The sequence below is a fragment of the Poecilia latipinna genome, unplaced genomic scaffold (assembly GCF_001443285.1).
Source record: "Poecilia latipinna isolate Pla-1442-1.1 unplaced genomic scaffold, P_latipinna-1.0 Scaffold610, whole genome shotgun sequence".
NCBI classification, from domain to species: Eukaryota; Metazoa; Chordata; class Actinopteri; order Cyprinodontiformes; family Poeciliidae; genus Poecilia; species Poecilia latipinna.
In genome coordinates, this window is record NW_015113226.1 from 269,511 (window position 1) to 290,149 (window position 20,639).

The 20,639-nt window shown below is 36.9% G+C and overlaps 2 protein-coding genes across 4 annotated transcripts in view; one reads left to right on the forward strand and one right to left on the reverse strand.

Moving 5' to 3' along the window:
- Positions 1-6,077, reverse strand: part of gpatch8 (G patch domain containing 8) — a 26,640-nt gene extending 20,563 nt beyond the window's left edge. Inside the window, exons 1-2 of the mRNA XM_015042986.1 lie at positions 5,970-6,077; positions 3,078-3,155 (exon numbers count right to left, since the gene is read on the reverse strand). Of these exons, the coding sequence (XP_014898472.1) occupies positions 3,078-3,155; positions 5,970-6,014 (123 nt within the window). The 5' untranslated portion in view covers positions 6,015-6,077. The remainder of the gene's footprint in view (positions 1-3,077; positions 3,156-5,969) is intronic.
- A 3,031-nt stretch (positions 6,078-9,108) lies between these two features.
- On the forward strand, positions 9,109-19,593 carry map3k14a (mitogen-activated protein kinase kinase kinase 14a). 3 transcript variants are annotated; one of them, XM_015042989.1, is made up of 16 exons: positions 9,109-9,192; positions 13,190-13,471; positions 13,550-13,625; positions 13,718-13,913; positions 14,430-14,819; positions 14,892-15,026; positions 15,128-15,257; positions 15,514-15,642; positions 16,450-16,554; positions 16,645-16,802; positions 16,893-17,043; positions 17,602-17,919; positions 18,009-18,118; positions 18,378-18,507; positions 18,595-18,695; positions 18,774-19,593. In XM_015042989.1, the coding sequence occupies exons 2-16, from the start codon at positions 13,204-13,206 to the stop codon at positions 18,990-18,992; spliced, it is 2,616 nt and encodes an 871-aa protein (XP_014898475.1). In that variant the 5' UTR covers positions 9,109-9,192; positions 13,190-13,203; the 3' UTR covers positions 18,993-19,593. The 3 variants fall into 3 exon arrangements, with proteins under 3 accessions (XP_014898475.1, XP_014898476.1, XP_014898477.1); XM_015042990.1 differs by lacking the exon at positions 9,109-9,192 and adding an exon at positions 11,717-11,825; XM_015042991.1 differs by lacking the exon at positions 9,109-9,192 and adding an exon at positions 12,003-12,022.
- The last annotated feature ends 1,046 nt before the right edge of the window (positions 19,594-20,639 follow it).

A 20,639-nucleotide genomic window follows, 5' to 3' on the forward strand; every position in this document is an offset into this window, starting at 1 on the left:
GGGCCGGTTTAAAGGGGAAAGGGGGAGAGAAAAAAAAAAAAAAAAAAAAAAAAACTGTTTTGGAGTAACAAGCTAAGCGAATAAAACAGAAGGCCTGAGTGCCAAGAAAAATAATGTTTAAGATTCTACTATCAAATATGTTGAGAAAATTAAAAAAATAAAATAAAAAAAACACAGAAATGTCTTATTAAAATAACTAATTTACATATAACAATTCAAAAACATACTTACCTTATAAATCTTAAGTCCCAATTTCAAAGATGGGACATGCTTCAGACTATTGCAAATAATGTGATCAATCATCTGTTTTGTTCATTTCTTACCCCCCCCCCCCACTTATTTTATTTAACATTAAAGCATTTGAGGTTAGAATTGGGTTTTTAGTCAACACCATTCAACAATCATAACTTCTGTCCACATGATTAAAGCCTGCGCAAAACGTAAGTATTAAAATGATGCCTTTTCCTGTGTGTGGTTTCATGTTTAAGATGATAAGTCTTTTTAAAAAGAGAAAGTATTTGGTTCAATACTTTCAACAATATCAAGCTCTACAAACTTAAAATGACTCATACAACTATGGCTTAAATAGCATATTGAGCCACAGTAACTGCATGTGTGCATTTAAAACATGTGCAGTAACGTCTTGACTTGAATTTAGTTTCTCTGCGGGATTCACAGATGTTTCCTTCCTGTGAGTGTTCATGTTCTGTGGCTCTGAGGATGCCCACTGCATATCGCTGTGGTACCGGGTCAAATAGGAGGGAGGAAGGTGGATGGTAGATTTAAGGGACTGGGGGGAGATAAGAGACAATAAGGAATGAGTCCGAGTTAAAAAAAACAAAAAAACAACAACAACAACAACAACACAGAGTGTTGAGAGCACATAGTGCTTAATGCTACCAAGTTAACACATGCAATGCAAAACAGTGTTAGGAGAAAAATAGCAAAGACCAAAAGGGGTAAGACAGGAATTAAAAGAGATCCCAATAAAATACCACAGACCTCTAGCTGCCTATAATTCACACACAAATAATGGCAAAGGAGGGGTTCTGAAAAGCTGGGCTGAAGCACTTATGAACAGCTCTAAAGTTATGCATTAGTGGACTAAGAGCTTAAAAGTAAAGAGCTAAGCATTTCTATGCCTCTCCATTTTTTTAAACCAACTTAAAAATGTTATATTTATCGTTTACTTTACCAATTCAAGCATCTCAGATGTTTTTTAGAATCCATTTTACATCTGATACTAAAGAGTGTCGTGTTTTAGAGCACCACAAAATTGTAACAAGAAAGTTGATAGTGGTGATAAGGTGACACTTCCAGCTTCTGTTTTTTTCCACAGATGTGTGAGGAGCTGCGTGGTGCTGCAGCCTGCTCCTCAGCCCCCCTCCACAAATAATAGCGCAGGAGCAAAACAGCTAGGTAAAGCCAGGTGAGCAGGCCACCACTCTCTCTTACTTGTCCTCTTACTTCTCCACCACCCACATGGACAAAATACTGGTTTTGTTTAGGTAGGGACAGTGTTTCATTCTGGAGCTCAGAGTTATGACAAACATGTCCAACTAAAAACAGATACAACAAGATAATGTGTAAATGAAATGGAAGTAGAATTTCATATTTGTACTGCAGTTCCTACAGATTATTAAATAAAAACTCGAGACAAAAGCTTGCAGAAACACCTGCTCACCTTAGCTAGCTTTATTTAGCTCTTCAAAGTTAACTTTTTAATTTGTCTTCAACAATAACTGTATTATAATCCAAAAAAATGAATACATTTAAACTTGACATCCAGGATTGCTGACCCTATCTGACTGCTTCACAAAGTGCATTAAAAATCTTGAGAAAAAGTTTCCTGGTACTTTTGAGGACTTCCGAGTTTGGCCTGCTCACCAAAATGCTTAAGACAGAAAGAAGGGTGGAGAAAGTGAGGAAGACAGAAAAAGAGAGCTGCCTGCGCTATTATCAATATGCCTCTTCAGCGTAAAATGCAGTCCCAGTTGCACAAGCACCATGCCAGCACAGAATGACAGAGGGTACTGTACACCGAATCACTGTGTAGAAGGGAGGGAGCAATAGAGAGAGAGAGAAAGAGAGAGAGAGAGAGAGAGAGGGAGAGGGAGAGAGAATAAGATGTCAGGTGTGACAGTCGTGAAACAGAAAGAGAAAAGTAGAGAAAGAAAGATAAAGAAGCGTTACAAAGGACCCTAAAGATAAGGAGTAAGGAAGCAGAGCGTGCAAATACAAACCGGGTCATTGCTGCTTAGCTAATAGGGGGCCAATTCGCTGCAGGAGAGAAATGTCGAACACCCCAAGTTGTGTACAATAAGATAACTGTCCTATAAATACAAATACTATACACTAACACGTACAGTCTAAAAGCTACATAAACAAACACTCAGTCAAACACAAATGTACCCATTCACACCATCTAATGTGCACCCTCTTTTATACAAAGGACATGGAATAAGCACTGCCTTGTTTTGCTAAATAATAATTTCTACTCAATTAAAAAAAAATATTAAACATACAACTTTTCTTAGACTGAAATCTAATGTGGCTTCATTTCTGATAGCAGAATTTCCACATAAAAGTGCTGTGAAATATTCAAATATGTTTATTTTTTCCCCCCCAAAATTACCGTTTTAAATTGATGAGTAGCTACAATGCTGAGATAACGGCTAATAAGACAGTGCTTCATCCACTTCATGCTTATAGGTTCATCTCAAGTTTATCTCTGCTAAGATGACTAACGATGACTAATGTGAGACTGTTACGAAGAAAAAAAAAAATTATGGTTATCTGTGGGCTGCACATATAACAGGAAGATCTAGGATCTAAATCGTCTTTTTATATGTCAGAAGAAATGAAGTAGGTCGGGGTCATGAGAAGTGGGAGTGAATTAAAGGGTATTAATGGACACTGACGAGTGATTCTACGGGTTAGGTGGCAAGTGTGTTCAAGAAAACACTAGATGCATCTACACAGTATGGAGTAAAGGTGTGGTTCTTATTCCTTCCTGGACCAATCATATCCACTCTCACAGCTGGTCCAATGGTGAGGGACGATGGATGCAACCTTACCGATTCGATAGGCTTGTCCAGGGACGCCTGCTCCAGCTCCAACTGGCCTTCTTCATACTGGTCAAAGTGATTCACACCCTGAGAAATTGAAACACACATTTAACCTTAATAAAAAAAATAAAAACACAGTCATTAGGTTTACTAAAGATAATTTGGTGTTTGACGTACAACAAACTTTAGAGTATTTCATAAATATCTGTCTTGTGATGCAATTTTGAAAAATCCAGTTAGTCACTGATCTCCGAGAGCCGATCCGAGGTTTTGGTTCTTGGCTGCTTTGTGTACAATCATACTGTCAAATATTTCCATGTAATGCATTTGTGTCTGGGATGTGACTTTGGGGTCTCGTCACTCATTAGCGTATATGTGGTCTGCTTAATTATCAGACGGATGAAGGCAACTGCAGCTTTCTTTTGGGACTGAACTGGTTAAATGTCACGTCAACTGTTGGTTTATGGGAGAGGACAGCTACAAAGTGTGTTTCTGCTGTTTTAAAATCCTGGAAATCGCATAATATATACAAATTGCGTAAAATTCTGTTTTTATTTCTTCCTTTGCAGTACATTACCTTGCAGTTTCATCACCGACAGCTTTTAGCAGTGAAATGTGCTTGGTAGCGTTTCAATTATTTAGTAAAATTATTCATTAAAGTTTTCTGCGAGAAGATTCTCAAGTGGTGGGACTACAGTGGCTATTTGCAGATACATTTTCCAGCAACTCTGCAGTACCAGAAATCTATATTGACATTATTTATTGCCATTAATTCAGATTGAATCAAACACCACATGTACAAAAGTAAAACTTGGGATTATGAGAAGGTGAGACGCAGAGAAGACATGAACTGATTGCTTCCTTTCTCCCCCATATTTCCTTCTACATTTTACTTAGACCGCATAATGTGCTTTATGTAATGTCATATGCTCTCCACAAAAGCCTCATACTTGTTTCATAATCAATATGACTATGCACATCTACTGCAAAGTTATGAACAGTGTTCGCTTTCCTCTACTGATCAGTACAAGAATAAATAAACATTTCTTGGTAAACATATACTGCTAGATTTCTTCTTGGGCTTCCATACCAACTAACAACGTAGGTAAAGCCACCACCATGAGGAAAAAAAAAAAAAAAGTATTCTCTGACAGTCAACATCTGCAAGAATTATACATAGCTTAGCATTTTCTGCAGTACATGCTAAAACTGCAACGCCCACTGGAAAAGCATAAAGTGGAAAAGCTCTTAGCTGGGCTGTGTAGCAGAGATTAGTTATACCATCTGTGGGTATTTTCCAGATTGCGTTGCTTGGCATCAAGCATCAATCCATGAAGAAACTTTCTGAATGCTGAGCATATGAATGCATTCACTGCAGATCTCACACACAGAGCTTCTCTGTGCTGGGCCTGAGTGATCCTCAACAGAGTCATTCAGACCTCACAGCAATTAGGTTCTCACTGACAAAATAGCTGAAAATACAGTTCTATGGCAAATGGAGTTAGGTGGAAAAACATCACCAAAGTCATTTGAAAAGCAGGCAACTAAGAATTATAAGTAAGACAAGTACACATTTCAAAACAATTTTAATTACAAACAATTATATCAATTAAGCAAGACCTTGAATCTAGCAGCATAAAAAATTTATTAAATTATAAATGTTATTTTGTATGACCCGACTTCATAGCCATAAAATAATTAAAAACGTGTAAGAAAGGACATTATGTTTTGCTTTGCGTATTGTAGACTGCCTGACAACAATTAAACAAGCAGCAAATAATTCCTACCTACATAAGAATAATTAAAATCTTTACGAACATTTGATTAGGTGGATATACATTGCAATGTGACATAAGTGACTCAAAAAAAATGCTTAAAATGAATGCAAATGTTTGATGAGAAAGCACCAACTCACAAGAAACACATGACAGTTTTACTGGCCAGAAATGTGTCTAGCTTTGGCTGGGTGTGGCCACAGATCTCAGATAAGACAGAAAAGGACAAATGGCTGAAACATATGCCATGGTGAAACAAAGTTACTCAGCTGTTCCTGCATTTTTTTATATACGTTTTGCATTGTAACAAGATGCCCAGGGAATGTTACAAAAACTCGGTTATTGAGTTTTTGGAGATATTGGTATACATTAAAATAACATTAATACAAAAAACAAAAAGAGCACACCATGTCTGGGTAAAGCGTATTTTGTTTTCAGCAAAATGATCATTTCTGCATTTAAAAAAAGTGAAGCTGATCGAGTTTACTCAATAACATTTAGGTAATCTGCCGATTGGTTGCAGTTTCATTCATATAAGCAAAAACAGAAGACTATGCTTGAAATTCATTGTTACGCAGGTATAGAACTTGCTATTTAAAAACCTTAAAGTACAAGCTTGTGGTAATTTAAAACGACTATACCAAAAGATTACAAGTATGAGGATAATATAACTCTTTAAACATGCACTGTTTACTTTTTGGTTGTCAAAAGGGAACAGCAAGCTCTAGTATAGCTTTATGTTAGCAAAGCTTGCATCGTTAGCATTTTTTCGATAAACAACCAGCATACCCAAGGTCACTAATAAGCAGGTACTTATTCTATATCCATTTTTCCTGCTGAGTGGTTTAAATGGTTCAAATAATAGGAAAGTGACGTGAATAAAACTGGACGTTGGTGACAGGAATAAAGCTCGGAGACGTTTAGAAAACTGATGTCAGAAGAGCCGCAGTGGACTAGCGTTAGCTAAACTAGCTTGCAGTGCTAGCAAGCACCGAATATGCCGAAATGCTCGCAGCTGGTTGTAAAATACTGGATGTTTTTATATCCTTTAAGACCTATCCCATGTTCTAAAATACTCCACCATGCAAAATTCGTTAAAAGTCTCTGGTCTTTTGATGTGCATTACCTGGAAATCACGCTCTTCGTTGAACCTAGAAAATCTGTCGGCCATTTTCTGAACGCAGCTGCAGTTTCTCCTGGTGGTGAGCAAACGATTCACACTGCGGAGGATTTATGTCTCACTTCTGCCCACTACAACATTTCCCTGTCACACAGAGGAAACACGGTCACTAATATCTATACTGACTGTTGGATTATGGTCGTTTTTAGGTCCTGTAAACAGATGCTGATCAACATAATTGACTCATGAATAGACTTGACAATATAAAAACAGAAAAGGGATAGGTTTGGCTATCCAGTGAACAAAAACAGAACAATTGCCCCGAAAGATGTCCAACATGAGCTGATCGCATCCGCTTTTATTACTTCTGAATCTGAAATATCTGAAATATTGAGTATGATCAGAATTGAAAAGTACCCAAAAATTGTACTCAAGTATAGTTACACTACTTCAATACATTTTTACTCAAGTAAAAGTAAAAAGTAGCCATCCAGAAATAATAATAACAATAAAAAATATTTCTTAAGACTACTTGAGTACTGAGCAAAACATCAGATGTAATATTTCAAAATCATCATCATGTCTGTAATTTATTTACATTCCAGATGCTATGAATGTGCTGAACACATAAATCTTAATTCGGTCTCAAATCAAACAAATATAAATCATCTGTAATTGGTACTTGACAGATTTCGTAACAAAGTAGAAATGTAGGCTCAACTCCCAGCAACTAGCATGAGAGAATTATTGTCAATAGAAAATATCACACTTTACTTATTGCAATAATAATAAGACAGTTGTGTAGCTTACTTTTCAAAAAACAATTGTGGTATGTTTGCCCACATAGCTCACTAACCAGATTGTCAACACTTGACCATCCCTCCGTTTAGCCTGTAAATGAGAAAACATGAGACAGAAGCAGTTTGAAATCTACAGATGTGATGGTTTAATGTCAGTCCCAGAGATGTCTGTAAATTTGCCGATTAATATAAACACAAATTGTTTTTAACGCAATTCTTTCAATCAGATTCCTGAAGCTTAGCAAAATCAATTATAATCATGAGTCCATACATGCTTTTACATAATGCCTCCATCTTGTGTCAAATCAATGCTATTACATATAATAGTTTTCTTTCTTTACTTTCTCTCTCTATATATTTTTTATTTATTTATTGCCACTGTAGTATGGAAGCCCATTTCCGCCACTCTGTTAAAAAAATAAAAAATAATTATCTCATAATAATGAGATAATATCTCATTATAATGAGATACTATCTCGTAATAATGAGATACTATCTCATTATAATGAGATACTATCTCGTAATAATGAGATAGTATCTCGTAATAATGAGATAGTATCTCATTATAATGAGATACTATCTCATTATTATGAGATAATTATTTTTTATTTTTTTAACAGAGTGGCGGAAATGGGCTTCCATACTGTAGCACCTAGACAGTCATTGATTGCAAAAAGATAGTTAAAACAATCAACTCTAAATGCAAGAAGTATTATATTGACACTTTGAGACGAGGAGTTTGTTTTGAAAATGGATAAACCTGGGTCTCTCTTTTACCTGCCATGCATTCACATTGGGAGTAAAAGGTACAGGAATCATTAAGAATGCTTGCATTGTTGTCATGGGTTTGCAGAGAGTTTGACATAGAAAAGAGATGTGCCAGCGAGTCTATGATTTCTGACACCCTCACATCAAGCTGTAGTATTAGTGTTGTTTTACTTCTATCTGAAAACATTGTACATTTACTGCCTTGGACGTTTTATATGGTTTAGCACTTAATGCATGCTAGTAAAGATAACAGTAACAAAAGGCAAGGCAAGGCAAGTGCACTTGTATAGTACAATTCATGCACAGGGTAATTTATGGTCCTTTACAGGAAGAACAAAGGAACAGAGATTAGAAAAAACATGTTAGATAAGATAAAAATTAAGTCTTGCATTAAATTATAAAAAACATTATACACACATAAAAGAAGGAAACGTTTCTGGTCTTTAGGCTCACAGAGTTTAATTCAGATTTGCTTTCTTATCCAGATATTCTGATTCATCCACTGATAGATATTTTCAAAACACTTGACGATTGTAGCGGATTATATATATATATATATATATATATATATATATATATACAGTATATATATATATATATATATATAGAGAGAGAGAGAGAGAGACATATAGTTGATTTTGATGCAATTCACAATCTGAACAAGAAGCAGAAAATGACAAAAGATTAATAGATGTTTTGAGGATGTTCAGTTACTTGAATATTACATTTTATTTTAAAAAACCACAAAGTTAGGATTTTAAGAAATGGGAACAGCTGAACTTTCTATTCTGATGTCCACAGAGCATAGGTTGCAGAGTTCATGAGTGTAAAAACTTCAAAATCTATCAAACTGCCATGCAAAATATTTTGCCTCATACTAAGCAGAAAAAAAAAGTTTGTATTTCCCAGGATGGTTTTCATACTAAAAGAGCAATATTGTTTTAGATGTATTTCTCAAATTGATGGACTCTGTCATATCTTCAATACAACTGTAAGTCAAAGAATTAGAAGAGTTTTTTCTATTACTGAGTCAGTCACTTATATTTTAATTTTTTATTCTGACACAAGGACTAATTGGATTTAATGGCGGTATACGGGTAGCTCTATGACTAAGACTCAGTCTTGCATGTAGTAGAGAAAAATAAATAGAATGCTCTCAAATTCATGCACATTATTTGAAAAATTAATTCAAACTGTTTCTTTCTGTTCCTTCTAAAAAAAAGTTCGCATTTATTAAACGAGAGAAATGAAAGCAAGTTTGTTTGTATTTTGGTAAAAGGTCAACTCTCAATTGTCGATCTGAAGGACTATTTTCATCTGACGGCTTCACAAACTCGACTTTTGTTTGAAGTTGCCAAAATTTATATGGTGCCTAAAACAGGTACAGGGGCTTTACTTTCAAAATAAAAGATTAAATGTCAGTTAGAAAAACATGAACAAGTATTATCAATCTACAAACCAAAAAGAAAAACACTTAACTAACGGGTTTCTCAAATATCAGAGAAATTAATTTGGTAACGATGAATTTAAAGCTACTAAATACAAATTAGGAAATATAGACACTTTTAGTTTGAAAATCCAAGAGGAAGCTTCTTTTTTTTTCAAACCGAGAGCTCTATGCGGAGGGTTCCTTAAGGCCGACGCCTTTAACGTTGGTAACGGTGAGTTGATGAACTATTTTATTCCTCTACAGTTCAGTAACTTATCCGTGTTATAATTTCTCCGACTTTTGTTTTTATTGTTGTCCTATGTTGGCACTGTGTTGTTTTTCTAATACATGACTTTACGACAAATAACCAAAACTACAGTGGCTAAAGATGTTTTGTAAAATGGCGGAGAGACGGCTAGAAGGAAGTTATGGTTTTCAATATACGTCCTCGGCATGCATATAAGATATCTCCCAAATAAATGTATAATTTTCGTTAAATGCTCAAGCTTTTGAAGTTATATTAGTATGATGAAAGATATTGCTGTTTAAGCTCCATAACGTTTGTGTGAGCAGTTTTGATAGCCTCACGCCCATCAAGCGGATGTTTCTGATTAAACAGCTGCTGTCCTGCTTCCAGAGCTGCGCGCAGTTTTCAATTCTGACGACAATACTATAGATTGAAAACATTAGAAGTGCTATAGAAAATGATGAATTTATAAATGTTGATATTGTGAATAAATGAAGGTTATTTTGAAATATTTGAAATCCTTTATATTGCTTTTTTCACGTATGCTGCATTAGCTAAATAGCTCACGTAAAACTAAATCTACGTACATATTTTCTTTCAACTATAATGACATATGCCTAACTTCTAATGTCAAGTTTATTTTTTTGAGGTATTCTTTTGTATTATTTTTGCTGTTTTCTAATTTTTATATACATTTCCAAGTATTTTTTAAATATAAATTATTCCTTAACCTGCATTCTTCCAGAGTTCATGAGTCCCACAACTTTACTGTGGTTCTAAATACAGCCTTATACAGTTGCACATAAATTCTTTTTTTATTATGATTTAAAGAACACAACTCAATCTTATTTGTACAACTGTGGATTATTGCTGTATTATTTTAGTTTAGTTGAAATAAAAAAGTACTCTGCAAATACAAACTTGTAATAATTACATAGCTTCAGACTGTAGGAATCCTTCACCCAGTGATTAAAAGTATTGTAATAGAACAAGATGATTGCTTTAAAATTGCAGATACAGGTAGCTGTAATTAATACATTTAATGAAAAAATGTATATATTTTTACATATTTGTTAACACTAATGACAGTATGGTATGAAAAAACGGAGGTCCCCTGCCTTCTCCTAGTGCTAATTAGAAAGAACAAGTCGGAGCCAGGAGGTGGGTCTGAGTGCTGTCAATCACCTCATGCCCCTTACTCTCTGTTATGCTCAGGCTAGTTAACATGGCAACCACTAACGGTGGATAAATGGGTTTCCTGTACCGTAAGTTTTTTTTTTCTCTCTGCCATAAGCACATTGAGCAACATGTACATGAGGTTGATTGACAGTGCTAAATCTTTATAAGAAGCACTTGGGTTACTTGAGATACAAATACATTTGTAAGAAGAGGAAACAGAAAATCATTCAAGAACTTCCAAATGTGATGAAATAGAGAAATAGAAAAGGAAATCAAAAACATTAAGGACAACGCAAAGAGAGAAGTTATTTCCAGAGTATTAGCTGGTTGGTGATAATGGCTTATAGCATGCGTTTTGACTCTTATGTTGTCACTTTGCAATCTCCATATAAAACCTTTAAAGATCTGCCAGAATCAGATCATAATTTTATGAAACGGCAATGTCAAGAAACTTTAGAAGTTTTCTATGTTGCTGAATTGTTTCTTATCAGCACATCATGCAACTCAAATTTTTTTTTTTTTCTTGGTACGTGGCGTGCAGCCGAGCCTAGCTGTATTGTGAATTTCCTGTGTGCTGTAGTGGTTTTGATGTGAGTAAGTTGTTTTGCTGCTTAAAAGGAAAGAAAGTGAGATTGTGTCAGAGAGATAGAAGCAGACAGCTCATATGCTCACTCCAAATTTTAGATGCTGCTGACAATTTCCTGAAACGGACATGTAGAATTAAAGTCAAATATATCAATGTAATGTAATGTTTTTTTGTTTTTTTTTCCCCCAGAATAGAGAGTTTATTTTTTATTTGCGCATAATGCAAAATGTATGGTGGTGAGGCATGACGAGTCGCAGATTCAGTAGCTGCAACTTCAGGTTACTTGAAAGGTCAAAAATCTCTTCACATTTCAGGATGTCAACGATGAGTCAGAAACTCATCCCAACTCATGAGTCAGATGCAGATGTGACATTTATACAGTGCTTTGTATTTACTTAGCAAACAACTTGTTTGTCCTAACTCTGCTTTTTGTTCAAACTTAGTATTTTTACTTTGCAATTGCAATGTGTGTGCTTATTTTCTGTGTGATTTTAAAATCTTATATAATGGCCACTATGAATAGATGAAAGCTGGCATTCTGCTTATGCCACAGTTAATTCTTCACCAGAGCTGTTATCAAGCGTGTCCTCCTGTAATCCTTTGTAGTTGGAGGATAGATGGAGCTGTATTGGAGTAACTAGGAGAAGGAGGGGGGATATGGGGAACTAGAGAGCATTTCCCATAAGTCATGTTAGCCAGCTCCTCCCATATTTGGCTGGCTGCCAGCATCAAACAGAGCTGGGCAGGAGTCGCAGCAAAGGCTGAGCTTTGAGAAGACCATGAAGGATAAGAAAGGCAAACAAAGCAGTTAGTTAATGCCGTTGAGGTTATGCTGAGCGGATACCAGAGAGAGGTTGGTAGCACTCTGCTTCGTGCATACTGAGAGGAGTTGTTTTTGTAGTTGTGTTTATTACTTCTTTTTTTTTTTTTTTTTTTTTTCAATTTCCTTTCTGTGTCATCGGGGTGTGGTGGTGCAGCGATGGTATACGGAAGTAGCATTTTAACCGCATTGTTCTAAAAGATCTTGCAGTGCATGAAGTCGCAGCAAAGGTAATACTCAAAATTTAGTCACTGAATTGAAGTTAGGCTTCAAAGTTTTGTTGGGATGTTGGGTAGTTTAGTTGTAGGTATGCGTTTGTGCTGTTTAAGGTGTCCTAATGAAATTCTAAAAATAACAAATACATAGGTGGTTCTGTTTGTTTGAATCAAGATTTTAGTGTTAATCCTTTTGATCAGGGAATGCAATGATGCAACAAGCTGCAACTGTGCCTTCTCAACTCATTTTCAGCAGGGCTCTGATGAACATCCTTGGTTCATGTAAAACATACATTTGAACCCAAAACCGAGCTGAAGGGGTCCAACAAAGTTTTATTCAGCATAAAACTTTGTTGGTAATTTATCTTTGCTGTGTCTTACCTAACATGCTTCGTTTGACTGAAAGTGAGCGCTTGGTTTTAATGAAACTGTTGCAACTGTCAAAACAAGGCCAGGGTTTAGTTTCCTGTATCGTCTACCCACTGCAGAGTTTCAGTTTAACTTGATTTTCAAGTCAAGCTTTTTTTTTTTCTTTTCTTTTGAGCTTGGACTCCAGAGTCCAATATGTTGACCTTTAGAAGAGCTGTAAAAAATGTTTGCCCAGTTGCTGACGTGAGACACCTCTGATCTTTTGTCTCAACGGTTTTATGAGATTTTCTGCGTCATTGCAGCTGCTGGTTCATTAATGAAGTTGTTTTTGTTCTTAAACCAAATGGTAAGAGCTGATAAAACCAGTTAATTGGTAGAATTAAAAATATATTTATTTGATTGTTCTTTTTTTCCCTCCTTTTTATTACATTTCCATAAAACTGACCTCTAATAAAAACCTTTATAAAACATTTCAAAGACATTGGTATTTGTATTGGAATTACACATTGATGGTGGCAGAAAGCATGTGAAAGTATAGAAATACTGCAAATCCATTTTGTGGCACTGAGATCAGAAGTCACTTTTTGTATGAAAAACTATTTCCAGTCCAGTTTACAATAATTAAAGCATTACATTTGTCAAACTGCAAACTAAATGTGTTTTTAGAAATAGAGTTCCCTCCATAAAGTAAACCTCAGGTTATCAAAAAGGTCTTACCAAAATAATGAGCGTACAGTGTATTAATCTCTTTACATTTTAAGAAGTTTATTTAACTGTCCAAAACTAACGTGACTTATTGCTCTCCCTTTCCAGATCTATCAGATGAAATGGCGGTGAGGCAGAGGCTTTTCAATTCAACCGCTCCATTCTCTGGTTCCCCCAAAACCGAGCTGAAGGGGTCCTATCCGCCCAGCTCCTGCAAGGAGCAGGAGGCGGAAGAGGAGGAAGATGATGGGAAGGACAGCAAACTGAGCTACACACAAGAAACAGGATGGATTCCAAGTCCACAGATGAAAAAAGTCCTGACGCATGGAACTGCCGAGCAAGTGGGAGAAATGCCAATAAAGACCTCTACCATCATTGCTCAAGCTGAATGTAAATATTTTTGACTTATTTAATAGGAAATAATGTTTCTACTGACTTAGCACTATTTAACACCAACACGTCTTTTAGGTGAAACTCAGGATTCCCAGGAATTCAGTCCCTCTTGTTCTGAAAGATATGTTGCCTTCCCAAATTGTTTGACCAGGTATCTCATTAAGTTTCACGGCTCTCCTTAAAGTTATCCTCTTGCATTTATTGATGTACTGAAATTAATGAAAACATCCCAAATTTGCTTAGCCTTTTCTCAGAACAAAACCATGTAGCACGCCCAACTTCAGCCTTGTTCCAAAAGCCACATGTCACACAAGAAAAGAGCCAAAGAAGGCAAAAGAGCAAAGGAAAGAGAAGAAAGCAGGGGAAGGGGAAGGAGAAGCAGCGACGGAGACATCGAACGCTCTCTGGAGTCCCTGAACAAGAGAGTGGCCTGATCCAGGTGAGATGTTTGTTTTTATCCAGACATTTATTAGCATAGCACTTCCTGATATCAACTGGATTTAGAGGGTATCAGAATAAGACGCTCTTATACCAGCAGTGTTTTCTGATCATCGTAACCTTTAATTAGGTCTTATTTAAAGAAAACAAGAATGAATTTTAATCTAGCATTGATTGAATATATTGATATGAAAACACTTTGCACGTTTTATGTTACTGAATAGGTTCAGTAGGTTTACACTTCCTGCCCTCAGTAGGAATGTTACCAAGCTTGTAATTTTTTTTTTTAAGACTTGGTTGTTTCTATGCTTTATTTTGTACACTGGAAGGGATTTGAACGGATGAATTGTCACATTTTCTGGAAATCATAATTTCAGCCTATTAATATCCTTTTCCATGAAGCTCCCCAAATGAAATCCTGAACGTTGCCTCACATGTCCTTGAATTTTCAGCCTCTAAGCATGTAAACATTATTATTATTATATGTAAACTGTTATTTTTTGGTTATCTTCTGTAGGAGGAGTTCTCTGGAGGACTAAGCAGCTTTAGCACATCTCGCTGTAGCAGCGTTGAAAGCCTTTTGGAGCAAGACTATGGCGATCTTTTCTACAACAGACAGATCTACCTGACTCTGACTGGCTCAAGCTGCGCTCCTCTGAACTGGCCTCACCCAGGCTTTAACCTCTCCAGCTTCCCGGTGGATGAGCAGGACATCAGCTCAGACTCCTTCAGCAGTGTGGGAGACTGCTCTCTCGCCCTTGCGGGTCTCCGAGACGTAGTCAGCCTGGCAGACCCTTGCTACGCGGGGCCATTTTTCAAAGATGTGGAGTGCGAAGCTAGGGCGAATGAAGATGAGCTTTCAGCAGCTGATTCAGAGTGCAATGAAGGACTCATCTTCAACAGTGATGTATGTTTTGTTCTTTCTTTTACATGTTTCAGAAGTTGTTCATGTAAAATTAACATGTCTTTTTCTTTAAAGAAAATCCAACCTGTGGACTTTGAATATAAGGAGGGGAGGGAGTACATCCTCTCACATTTTATCAAAGAAGGTTCCTACGGCGAGGTTCACAGTGCTCAGGATGTCAACACAGGACACAGATTTGCAGCCAAAAAGGTGAACTACCTTTTTTTTGCCAACATTTTTGTCCCCACTGTCTGATTTTAAACACTGACATGTAGGATTTCATTCTGTATCTCCATATTGTTTTAACACAGATTGCCTTGAAGAAATTCAGCAGTGAGGAGGTGGGTGCGTGGAGTACCCTCCGATCTCCTCGTATCACTGAGCTCTTTGGAGTAGTCAGAGAGGGACCAAATGTTGTCCTTTTAATGGAGGAAAAATCAGGTAAATAAACTTTGCTTTTTTTTTTTTCTTTTTTACAAAATACATTTTGTTGATACTAAAGTAGAGACTGTTGAAATTCAACTGTACTCAAATAGTATATAATTTGTTTCGGGTTGTATAAGGTGAGGATTTTGCAATGTGTTAAATGATCATTAACACTCCTTCAGCTCCTGCTTTTCAAACTCATAAATCTTTATTAGAAAACTTTAAACTTTATAATCTAGCTTTTACACAAGATTTTATCTGTTATGTCCAGGCTCCCTGGGTCAGCTGATAATGAAGCGTGGCCGACTGCCAGAGGACTTAAGTCTTCACTACCAGTCTCAGGTTTTAGCAGCCCTGGAATACCTGATAAAGAAGAAAGTGGCACATTTGGATATTAAAGGTGTGTATTTGAACAAGTCTGAACTCAATTATGCTAAAGCTAAAATGTTAATAACGCTTAATGAACCTAAACACTATCTTTATTTTATGTACTCTTTAAATCAGATGATTAATATTGGTGTGTTAATGTAATTTGAACACTCTCTTCATAGTATGTAGTGGAAAATATATAGAGAAAGTAAGAAACATTTTGACTTAGTTTTCCTCTGAAGAATTTGTGTCTTTGTTTAGTTGTTGTGTGGAACATGAGTGTCATAGTTACAGTCTAGATTTGATCTTGAGGCACCTGTGTGCTGCTGACGGGCTGGGAATTTCCCACAGCGTGAGTCACAGCCACTCTTCAGTAACAGCGCATGTGCAGACAAGAAAGAAAAGAACTAAGCAGAAGAGGCATGGGGGGATGGGTAGAGGAGCAGGAAGCAGTCAACAAGACAAGTTGGGTAAAAAAAAAAAGTACAAGTATAGAAAGCGAGACAAGTAGAGAAGGAACAGTGCAAGTATAGAAAGAAGGTCGAATAAAAGGAGGAAACAGAAAAACAGAAGGAGAACTCTAAAGGAGGAAGTGCAACAAACGAAGCACAGCCGAACAGCAGAAAAAAAAAAACATGTTTTATTTTGAAGCTTAGGCGCCACCTGGTGTTCAGGATACTTTAAAAGAAATAACAGCAATTGCAGTCTCAATATTGATTCCACATTTCAGAGCTAATGTCAGATTTTGCCCTGCCGACTGTTTCATGTCCCGTCAGAGGCTGTAGTTTGGACTATTTTATCCAAAACAAAGATTAATATGTCTGCCTGGTTCTCACAGCTGACAATGTGTTGCTGTCAGAAGATGGGAGAGACACTTTCCTGTGTGATTTTGGACATGCAGAGAAACTCGACAACCAGGGCCAGAGCCTCAGTACATCCAGAGGTAAGCATGGTGAAGCTTTAGCTGACCAGCTTTGTGATGTGTAACTCATCTAATCTTGTGTGTATTTAATGTTTTCCTTCTTTAAATCAGATCTGAAGGGAACAGAGACCCACATGGCCCCTGAGATTGTAAAAGGAGAACCCCGTGGAGCCAAAGCAGATGTGTGGAGCAGCTGCTGCATGTTGCTCCACATGCTGAACGGGTGTCAGCCTTGGACAAGATACTACACCTGTAGACTCTACCTGAAGGTGCTGCTCACAGTCACACAGACAGTAACGCTATTTATCTGGTTATTCATATCAAAGTTGAACAAAATTCTCCTTTTCTAATGTACACAGATTGCAAATGATCCTCCGCCGGTCGGAGAGATCCCACCTGACTGCAGCCCTCTCACGGCTGAAGTTTTAAAGGCTGGACTCCAGAAAGATCCAGTCAAGAGATCATCAGCTTCTCAGCTCAAAGAAAAAACCGATAGAGCTCTGAAAGAAGGTGAAATGATTGTTTAGTGTATTTTATTTCCTGCTAGCTGTGTTTAAGCCATTTAGGTGACACTAGTATGCTGCTGTGGTCAAAAATCCTACTGATAAGAATCCAATAACCTCATAGTTTATTAGATCCTTTTGATTGCAAATAAACATAGGTGACGTAGCTCTTAAATGCCCAACTTAAGCACTTGAGAGCTACTATCCCTCAAATTTTAGATGCATCCTTTATTTTACACATGAATTAAATGAATGCTCATTACCTCATCTTTTCGGTGCTGAGCCATATGATTCAGGTGTTGGAGAAGCGACGCATCCAAAGGTCAGGAGTGGAGTTGGACGCTACTGGAATAAAAGCTTTCATTAGTCCTGATTAGTTTGCACATTGCCATTCTTAGCCACCTCAACAGTGTTTTCCAGGATGTTTGGAACTTAGGAGAATAAAACCAAACTAAATTAGTTTATTACTCCTATTTAGTACATGTGTCATGATTTAAGCTTTTATCTAATCTCCAAATAGGTAATCAGAGTTTACTAAGTGATGTAATCGTTTTTTCCACTGCAGTTGGAGGATTAACCAGTTCAGTCCAGGGACCCTACACAGAGCCTCTATATGTCCCAAACAAACCTCCTGATGACCTGCACCCCGTTGATAGCAGTGGTGAGTTTGAGGATGAGGAGGAACACAAGAAATCTGCAGATAAAATAATAACAGACCCAAGAACAAAAAACAAAGCTGCTGAGAAAGACTTGGAGACCAGCTTCAATGAGCCAAAGCGGGAGTCATGGAACGCTCCGCAGATGCTCGTCTCTGAGCCAAACTTCAAGAGAAACAACAAGATCACCACTGTGCCTGAACTTGAGCTTCGCAAACTGGAGCGAGGTGAGTTTTTATCCAGTGATATGGTTGTTGTCATGTGTCTGATTCCATGTCTAATCTCTGCTCCTGCTCTTTGCCTCTCTTGTTTTCAGACTTCTACCTGAGCAGTCTGTCCCAGCTTCCTTCTGCTGAGATGCAGGAGCAGCTCCTGTCTTGTATTAACAGTGACCATTATTGCAACAGGGAACTATGGGACAAGAAGGTAATTGAAATTAGAGAAACCCACATTGTTCAAATTTAACATCAGAGTTAATAAAATAATAATGTTAGTAATGTCTTGTGTGCACTTTTATAACCTCTAAGCAGCCATGAAAATGTAATTTACTCTGTTAAACTTTAATAAATAGTAACGTCTGAAGGAAAAGCCTTAATGTAGCCGTTAACGAGTCTTAGAAACGAATAGTGTTCCATTTTGTAGGTTTCAACTATCTGTTTAACTGAATTACTTTTATTCCTCCCAGGACTCTGGTCGCTGGTCCCTGAGCCCCGGAGATGAATACAGCTCTGGTTTCTTCTCCTACAACAGCCAACCAGATGTACAGGTCTTCAGTTTAGATTTGCTTGGTCAAACACCACCTTGCTGTTTTGAAGGTGAGCTAAAGCCCAGAATATCTCTCCTTCCTCCAAGTCATCCTGTAGGACAAAAGGAAACATGTCGGCGTTTTGTTTTTGGCGCAGGGGTGGATGTTTGCATCAGAGACTTCAGCCGGGAAAAAATTCAGATCAGAGAGAAACGTCGGGTTAAGATTGGCCACATCGCCACTGGCATCAGTGATCAGGTTAGACTGGGCAGCTCTCACACACTTCAGTGAGACAAAAAAGTGAAAGAAAGTGCTAAATATTTGTTGCTGTTATAGATTTCAGAGCGGGTGTTCACCCTGGAGACGCAGAACGGCCAGCAGATCAGTCACGACGAGGAGGTGTTGGAGTCTGGTCTTGAACTCCGCTGTGTTCCTGCTCCAGACTTCAGCTCCGCTTGGAGGTGGAGGATCAAGGATGGAGTGTTGGAGACAAGCAAGAATCCTCATCTCTGTTCTACCACTGAAATGCAGCTGATTCACTCTGTCTTGAACTGATTTGATTTTCACCGTCCAATGCTGTTTTAATCAGTGCTTTAAAAATAGTGAATGTTTTAGCAAAAATGTCTGATGTTTCAATTGCTTTTATTGGAGCGTTGTTTTGTAGCATTGTGTGTCTTATGTTTACATTTTGCTTTTTGTTACATGTACTTGGAGGCAACAAACGCGCCTAATGTACAACGTCTCAACATTTGTTTTCGTTTTTAAAGCCAGCTTCTGGCTCCATCCCTTTGGGTATTAAGTCTGTTCAATTTTATTGTTTACAATGAAAAACGTGTTCAACATCTTGTGAAAGTTTAGGCACACTTAATTAGTGTAAAAAGACAAACATGCTTTTAAAATTTGTATTATTTTTTTTGGTATTTCTGAAAAATTGGAACTGTCAGAGCTGTTTTATCTTCTGAATTGTGAATTATGACCTTTGCATGTTAAAATGTCGTTCATTCCAGAAAGTCAAACTCATTCATTTCACACTGTGAAATATTTCAAGCCTTCATTTCTTACTTTGGTGATTATGGTTTACCTATAATAAAAATCCCAAATTCTATGTTCAAATATTTAAGTATTACATAAGATCAATAAAAGGATATCTTAAAAATAAATGTTTTCCATTTCTATACACTTAAATACTTGGTTAGGACTCTTTTGCCATGAATTACTTCATCAATGTAGTGTGGCATGGAGGGGATCAGACTATGATTCTGCTGAGGTTTAATGGAAGCCCAGGTTGCTTTGCATCATTGGGTGTGGCGTCTCGTATTCCTTTTGAAAATGTTGACTGCGTTTTCGTACTCATTTGCTATGGTGACATGACAAAAAGCAAAATGTCACAGGCTTATCTTGAATAAGAGTAATCAAGTGTGAATAAAATATTAACCAAAATGCTGCCAGCTTTCCCAAAAGTGGAAAATATATGAAAATATATTTTAATTCAGCTGAACATGAGCCATTGCATTTTTTTATGCTAAGATTTCATTTTGGGCTCACAATCAATTTTAATCTGTACCACCAGATGGCAGCACTTTTCACCATTTAAAGAACGTAGCTGAATTCAAAATTTTTTTTCTTGAAGACTGCATCACTATGGAAGCCCATGTTAAAAAAAATCTCATTCATTATAATGAGTCACTATATTGAGATACTATATTATTTGAGATTTTTTTTTAACCACAGTGGCGCATTGCTGCTGGTAGAGTACCATTTATAGTTGTTTTTTTTCCAACTGAAATAAAGAAGATTGGGAGCCATACATGGTTAAATCACACAAAATATTGATTATAGTTGATATAAACATTTCAGGTAGAAGTAGTTGTAACATACTGACATGTTTAAAGACGGGGAAAAAAAAGTTTTTCAGAAAGTTTTGGGAGGTGGACATTGTTTTGTTCTTAGGGATGACTGTGTTAAATTTATAAAGGACATCTTAAGGGTGAAATGTGAACAGTTTCCTATGAGAGGCCCCATGGGCAAAACCTTACAAATACTATCAAACTATCAAACTTTCTCACATTCACTGTCAAACTCTAACATTCACGATCAAACTCTTACATTTCATTACAAAGGCGCATTTCCGGTTTATGTTTGATTCATGTTTCTCTCCTGTGGCTTTAAAAATTTTAAACTTTGTGTTAATTGATTTGCTAA